At 57.5% G+C, this 7,472-nt stretch overlaps 1 protein-coding gene across 1 annotated transcript; it reads left to right on the top strand.

Annotated features, from left to right (window-relative positions):
- Positions 1-1,015: 1,015 nt before the first annotated feature.
- Hes4 (hes family bHLH transcription factor 4) lies at positions 1,016-7,472 on the top strand. The gene is made up of 4 exons (XM_046424807.2): positions 1,016-2,349; positions 2,430-2,525; positions 2,620-2,707; positions 2,796-7,472. Exons 1-4 carry the CDS (start codon positions 2,242-2,244, stop codon positions 3,179-3,181), a joined length of 678 nt encoding a protein of 225 aa, XP_046280763.1. The 5' UTR covers positions 1,016-2,241; the 3' UTR covers positions 3,182-7,472.

Genomic DNA, 7,472 nt, shown 5'->3' on the forward strand with positions numbered 1-7,472 from the left:
CAAATAAAATAAGGAACTAAACATCAACAACTAAAAAAAAAATATTAAAAAAAAAAAAACCCTCAGCCTTAGAAGTCATGTCTTGCCAGGCCCCTGTCCTCACCGGGACACATCACAAGGTCACGGACCAAGAGGTCAGTGCCCCTTTTGGAAAACCCAGTCTGCCACACAAGGGAATCACCACCATGACCCTGTGCAGCCCAGAACCCTCCCTTCCTACTCATAGTGGAGGCCCAACGCCCCCAGGAAGATCCTTTAGAGGTCAAGTTCATATTCAAGAGGCAATGAAGGGACAGTAGAGGGACAAGGGAAGAGTCTCAGAGAGATGCGGCTGGACAGCAGGCACAGCCTGTGACAAAGCTGGTGCTCATGCACTCTCGCTGGGGACTGTCTGCACAGGCCCCTCAGCCCTCGGGGGGCTTCCCTTCAGCAGGAGGGGGCACTCAGGCAGAGCAGAGGTGAGAACAGGCAGTGTCCTCTCTGTTCAGCTGGGTGGCCAGACCTGGGGAAGGAACAGGGCTGCGGCTGGTGAGAATCTAGTGCTCACTGTGTGCTGGGCACCCTCAATGTGTTTTGGGGATAAGATCTCATTTGTCTTTCCCAAGGACTCTAGGGTAAAAAGAGAAACCAAAGGTTCAAAGGGGAGAGGTAGGGAACACAGAGAAACCAGGGAGAACCTTGCTCTCAGGCTTCTGCTCCACTCTGGGTCCCTTGTATGCCTGATTTCTTTCTTCCCAAGGTGAGGCCCAGAACACAGGGACAGGCTCAGGCCCTCAGAGGAAATTCCCTGCAGGAGAAGGGGATACTGTGGACACTGGGGGTACTTTCCAGATTGACAGCCAAGCAGAGGGTGCACCCCATGTAGACTTCAGGGGTTATAGGCAGACTCTCCCCCCACCCCACCTCAGTGCCCCATGAGAACAGGAGGACTATCTGCTCCCTGCTGGGATTCCAGAGGGCTTCCCCAAGGTGAAGCCAGGGGCTATGCTTCCTCTAGACTAGGGCCAGACTAGGGTTGACCTCAGAGGGGCAGCTTCAGATGGGGCCCCAAGGACTGGCTCTCCAGACCTCTCCCTGGGCCAGAAGCCCCCAGGACCCTGCTGGCCCTACCTAACACTTCCAGTCTTCTCTTGGCCCCCGTGACCCCTAGGATTCTGGGGATGCCAATCCCTCCACCTTGACCTTGCAGAGCTTCCTTCCGGCGAAGAATCCATCCTGTAGGCTTCAGAACCACCCAGAGGAAGGAGAGGCTTCTCTACCACAGCCTACCCCTCACTTTCTGTCTCTCCAAAAGTGTGTTTGCTTTTTGTTGGTGTGTGGTAGGCCTCCTCCACTGGACTGGGAGCACCAGGAGGGTCTCCGGCCCTCGGGGCTCCAGGACCTCAGGAAACCTCCACCATGGATGCAGGACGTCTGTCAGGCCATGTATGCTGGGGACCCTGAGTGCTAAACAGAAAAGCAGTGCCCATGGTGTGATTCAAAATGAAAACAACAGCAAGCAACAGACAGAAACTTTTTAACAATTGCCCTCAGAAGAAAGGCACATCACCATTACATCCTTCTACCTGGCTTGTGTCATCACCCTGTGACACTGCCAGTCTGCCCACATCAGATTGCCCTATGGTGTCACCCAATGCCACCAACTGCCTGCCGAGCTCAGCCAGTCACCTCTCTCCAGCCCAGTGGCTGGCGTTGGTTCTTTCGTCTCAGCAAAGCTCGGTTCACGTGCCTAGAGGCCCAAGCCTGCACTGCATGCTGCACACGTGCAGCCTGAACAAATTTGGAGACTGAGGAGTTGTGGAGGTCGGGCTCCCCACTCCTAGAGGGGCTTGTGAAATTTCCTTTCAGACGTACTGCACCGCCGCGACGGACCGCATCCCCCGTGCGCTCCGGCTTCCACGCGGCGGGTAGGTGAGCCTGCAGCCCGAGCACCCCTCCTGGCTCGCGCCGGGAACCTGCCAGAGCCGGGCGCCGCGGTCCCACAGTCCGGGCTGGCGGAGCAGGCGCTGCAGCGAGTGAGTGACAGCTGGGGAGGCGGGGTGGCACGCCCGCGGAGCTGAGCTGGAGAGGCGCTTTGCCCATTGGCCGACGCTAGTGTGGGAAAGGACGCCTGGCCGGGTTCACAGGCCCCGCGGCGGTGCGGCCTTATATAGCCGGCCACTGTCCGGGTTCGCGGGCTTCTGGCCGGAACCCGCCAGAGGGCGCAAACGTTCTGCCCGGCACCAGAGCGCGGGGTGCAGGATGCCGGCTGACACCCCAGAGAAGCCGAGCGCCTCGCCGTGGGCAGGAGCGCAGGCCAGCGCCAGCCCGACCCCAGATAAACCCCGCAGCGCGGCAGAGCACCGTAAGGTGGGTTCCCGCCAGGCGTGGGGGGTTCGGTTGGGGGCGGGGCGGCCGAACGCGGGACTCAGCCGCTGCCCGACCCGCAGTCCTCGAAGCCGATCATGGAGAAGCGGCGCCGAGCGCGCATCAACCAGAGCCTTGCTCAGCTCAAGACCCTCATCCTGGACGCGGTCAGGAAGGATGTAAGTCGGGGCCGAGAAGGGGGAATCCAAGGACTGAGGCTAGCAGAATGGGACATGGCTGAGTTACAGACCACCACCCTGTCCCTGCCCCCAGAGCTCCCGTCATTGGAAGCTGGAGAAGGCCGACATCCTGGAGATGACGGTGATACATCTGCAAAACCTGCGTCGCTTTCAGGTGACAGGTGAGGCGCGGGTGGCAGCGGCTAGGGGGCGGGAGGCGCACAGGGCCACCGCCCTAGACACGACAGCTGGTGTCTGCTGCTCCCGCAGCCGCACTCCGCTCGGACCCCGCTGTCCTGGGCAAGTACCGTGCAGGCTTCAACGAGTGCCTGGCCGAGGTGACCCGCTTCCTGGCTGGCTGCGAGGGTGTCCCCGCCGAAGTTCGCTCCCGCTTACTCGGCCACCTGGCAGCCTGCCTGCTCCAGCTGGGGTCTTCGCGCCGCTCTGCCTCGCTGCCCGCCGCTGCAGACGAACCGGAGTCCGAGGTCTACGCTGGCCGCCCGCTGCGGCGCTCGTTAGACGGCCCCTTTCCCCTGCTGCGCCCAGGGGCCGCGTTCGCGCCGCTCCTGCCACCTAGGCTGACCCTGGCGCCTCCCGCCGCCCCCAGGATGGGATCTCAAGGCCGGAGCGGACCCTGGAGGCCGTGGCTACATTGAACTGCAGCGGGTCCTAGGGCCGCGGCCTTGGCCAAGACTGTAGCAGAGAGTATTTATTTCCAGAGGCTTGGGGTGGTTTTGTTGTCTTTGTGAACAGCCTGGTTCAGGCCCGCAGAGCGCCCAAGTTGGTGGTCCTCTGGCGGCCCGGCAGCCGGCTCCGGGCAGACGCGCCGGTTGGTGCCTCTTTTCCGAGGCCCCGCCTGTTCGCAGACCCAGCCGTCTCGCAGACTGGGTCCTCTTCCGGCCCGCCCCGCAGCCGGGGCCTGCTGTTGGGCCGCCCCTGCCTCCGGAGCGTTGGGATTGCTTTGGTCCGCGGTAGGGCGGGCGACCCGCTCGGCGACGCTGGGGTGGGAATGGGAAGCGTGCCCACGGGGCGCAGGCAGGAAGGCTTCCCGGAATGTATCTCAGTACTGGAAGGCGGTCGCACGGCATCTCTAAGGGTACTTATCCCAACTTCTCCCCGGACCCTGGGAGGTAGAGATCCGCCTTTTCATGCCATTGTTTCCCCGGGAGTTGTCCTTCGCTGGGGTGAGGACTGTCTTCTTCCTTTTAAGCTCAAGGTTCAGCACAAAGCCGCCCCGTCCACCCAGGCCGACCCCCAGGCCTGCACTACCAAGACAGTCACCCTGCTCTCTGCCTCCCTGGGCTCCTGGGGGCTGGGGCAGTGCCCCTGAACAGCAGGTCACCATGTGGGCCAGCTGCTGTGCCCTTGGGTGTACGTACATGCAGGGACTCCGCTCCCTTTAGATCTGGGTGGAAGGAGAAGGTGGAGGCTGCCCTTGGCAGGAGGGCTGGAGGGATCTGCAGAGGGTGACTGGAGGAGGGGAGATGTTCAGGGAGGGTAGGGCCCCTGCTGGGAATTGAGACTGGTGTGTAGGCAGGGGAGGCCACTTGCTCAGAGTTGGGTTCCAGACACACTGCAGGGAAAGGGGGACTCTCTGCCTGGGTGGCCAAAAAGAGGAGGCCAACCAGGATGCCACCTGTGAGGTTGGGCTTCAGATGCCCCCTCTCCCCAGAAGCAGCAGCATCATCCACCCCTGCCCCTTACTTCTTGATTCCTGGATCTGTTATGGGCACTGTTGCCAAAGGAATCTCTGTGGTGGGGACCACTTAGCCCTCTGGGACTACTCTGGCTCCACAGGACCCTTACACTCAGATGGGCAGACCCTCCTGATCTCTATTCCTTGAACTCAGTCCCCTCCCCAACTTTCTCCCCACTCTCTATGTACCTCAGACCACTCCCCTGCTGCAGGCTTCTCCAGCTGTCTGGGTCCAGGGGGACTGTTCTCCCGCCAGCCACACCTGTGTCCTTTCAAACTTAGCACCTGCTTAAAACAGTGGGCTCAACCTCAGCCCATGCTGAGCTAATCAATTGGTGTAAACAGTGTGCAGAATGGGAGTTGGGGTCTCTCTTGAGTCAATAGGGAGGTCCTAGGAAGCATAGCCTGGGCTGAAGCTGGGTCCCCAGCAGGGGACACTAAAGGGGTGGTTCTGGGTCTCCCAGGCTGCCCCCTTCTTGGCAACTGAGAGTGGCTGGGGCTCAGGAGCAGTGAGTCCCCTACATCTGAGTCTCAGCCTTTCTACACACTAGCCAGGACACTGCTTGACCCTGTTTCCTACCACCCCTGTGTGGGCTGAGGCAATATAGACCCTCATCAGGTGCTTTTCTGCAGGGCTGCCCTCATAGTGGGAGCAGCGCCCCCAAGAGTGGGTGTTCCCACTCTCAGGGGGCCTCTTCCTGTCCTCCCTACCCTTCTATATATTTCCTGTTTCTGAAGAGACCCTTGGGTCTTTCCTTGTCCCTCCCCCTCCCCCAGCTGTTCATGTCTTTGCGCTTGTCTTGCAGAGGCTTCCTGCTGAATAACAGATGGAAGTCCCTTTTCTGGGTGGAGGGGCACTGGTCATGGCCCTCCCAGTTCATCTCCAACAGCCCCCCTTCCAACCCCGTGCCTGGACTGGACCAAGGGTCAATAAGTGCTCGATTCATGTGCACTGTCGGCAGGCTACCTGCCTGTGTGGTGGGTCTAACTGGGTCCTCTCCTGTGGCTTGGGGACTGAACAATGACAACAGATTATAGGTATTTGAAATCTGGAGAAGAACTTATCCCTATGGTGTCAAAAGTTAGTGGCCAGGCCCATTAAACTCCATGCACTGGAAAATTGGGGCAGGGGCCGGGCTGGGGCTGCTTGGGTTCCTGGCTTCTGAGAGGTGAGGCCCACTGTTCCCCCGCCCCTCCTTCCCTCACCTAGCATCCCTGCTCCAAGGCTGTCTGTTTCCTACAGTCCTGCCTGTGCCTGGATGCTCTCCCTCTGCTCCCTGGGACCCCTGGGCTACATCAAGGAAACTGGGGCCCTGGCCTGGCAGCCTCCTGGGCACCTCCAATAGTCTCCTCCATGGGCCACATCCCCTTGCTCCAAGGTTGGCCTATGCGACAGTGGGGCCCTGGAGAGGGGACGGGCTGTCATTCCAGGCAAGGCTGCAGGCTCCTTCCTGTCTGCTCTGGGGAAGCCAGCTGCCCTTTCCATGGAGAGAGCAACATAATAGATGAATGACAGACGAAGTCTCCTCTTCTTGGTGGAGGGGCACTGGTCAGCAGTGGCCTCCTGCCAATAGCAATGCCAGTGAGTTTAGACATGGATCCCTTGATAGGACCTTGACCGTGACAAGCCCTGTGCCAGCACCTCAGCATGAACTCCTGTGCACAGAAGCTGTGAGACCATAGCATTTGTTGCTTTGAGCTGCTAATTTTTTAAATATTTATTTTTTTAGTGTAGTTGGGCCTTTATTTTATTTATTTATTTTTATGTGGTGCTGAGGATGGAACCCAGGGCCTCACACGTGCTGGGCGAGTGCTCTACCACTGAGCCACAACCCCAGCCCCAAGCTGCTAAATTTTTGTTATGCAGCAATAAGTAACAATATTGATAAATTCTATGTACTTTACTGAATACATGCAAGTAGCATTAGCAGTAAAGACCCCAGGGGTTAGAAAACGTGCCCAAGGGATTCCAGAGGCCATGGGAGTGAGGAAGAGGTTGCTGGGAGTGAAGTAGGAGCAGCCACTGTGGCCACTGTGAGGTGCAGAACTCAGGTGGTGCTACCGCCTACTCTCACCTGGCACAGATTCCCCAAGTGCCTGAACAGCCTGGCGCCCTGGTGGCCTGGCCCCTGCCAGCATTGGTGGTCCTGTCTGGCTGTAACCAAAGGGGTATCCTGGATCAGGGCAGGCGAGGACTCACAGTCCCCAGGGGAATGTGAACCTATGACTTGTGTGCACAGGTATCAGTTGCTGTGATTACTGTGCCTACTACCCTAGGCAGACAACCTCTCAGGTGGTCCCGCCACCTTTCTGCACAGACACACTTGACCACACTGTCTTGCCCAAGTGGGATATGGGGGCCACAGTGACAGAAGCATTAAAACAAATGTCCAGGGCTGGGGTGTGGCTCAGTGGTAGAGCACCTGCCTGGTATGTGTGATGCCCTGAGTTCGATCCTCAGCATTGCATACAAATAAAAAAATAAATAAAAGATCCATTGACAACAATAAAAAATATATTTTAAAAAAAACCCACCTCCATGGTCACCTCGGAGATGTTGCTGACATCCTGCCTGGTCTCAGCACCCACCTGGTGGCTTCAGGCTCACCTGCCTGGCCCTACTGTGAGTAAAGGGCCTGAGGCATGTGTGGATGGGTAGGAGAAGGTCAGGGTAGGACACTCCCAGGAAGAGGGTGCACCTTGATGTCAAGGGCCTCCTATTGCCACAGGGGATCTTGCCTTTAGCTGGCAAAGCTTCCCCTGCTCCAACAGTCCTCACCTGGGTCATCCCCACAGCCCAATGCCATGTCTACATGAGGGCAAATGTTTACCGATTGTTCATGACAGATGCAGGATAAATGAGGGATGGAAGTTTGCAGCTGGAAGCACGTGCCGAACAGGAAACAGACTGAGGGGTACAGACAACTTAGTAGTGGGGCAAAGAAGATTCGAGATGCCCATGTGGTATCCTGTATGTGTGTGTGTGTAAATGCAGAGAAAAAATTCTAATTAAATGCCTACATCTTTGCTAGTCCCACCAGGAACAAAGGAAAGGTAGTGCTGTTCAATACAGAGAATATCTAACAATATTTGGTTTTGAAAATAGGCACATGGGATACACACAGATATATACATTAGATATATGTTTTGCTCAACAAACTCTAATATCTAACAGATTGCTGGGCACATAGCAAGAAAAATTCCAAAGAATACATAGCATATAGTAAGAATAAATGATGCTTAAATCTTTA

Source organism: Marmota monax, unplaced genomic scaffold, assembly GCF_021218885.2.
Source record: "Marmota monax isolate L192 unplaced genomic scaffold, Marmota_monax_Labrador192_F-V1.1 WCK01_AAM20220418_F8-fsc00080, whole genome shotgun sequence".
Lineage (NCBI taxonomy): Eukaryota > Metazoa > Chordata > Mammalia > Rodentia > Sciuridae > Marmota > Marmota monax.

What these genes read in the sequence shown, in the direction of transcription:
- Hes4 (XM_046424807.2), top strand. Translation starts at nt 2,242, where the DNA reads ATGCCGGCTGACACCCCAGAGAAGCCGAGCGCCTCGCCGTGGGCAGGA. An exon ending in GCGCGGCAGAGCACCGTAAG is followed by an intron (nt 2,350 to 2,429) that starts GTGGGTTCCCGC and finishes CCCGACCCGCAG; the next exon opens with TCCTCGAAGCCGATCATGGA. An exon ending in GCGTCGCTTTCAGGTGACAG is followed by an intron (nt 2,708 to 2,795) that starts GTGAGGCGCGGG and finishes CTGCTCCCGCAG; the next exon opens with CCGCACTCCGCTCGGACCCC.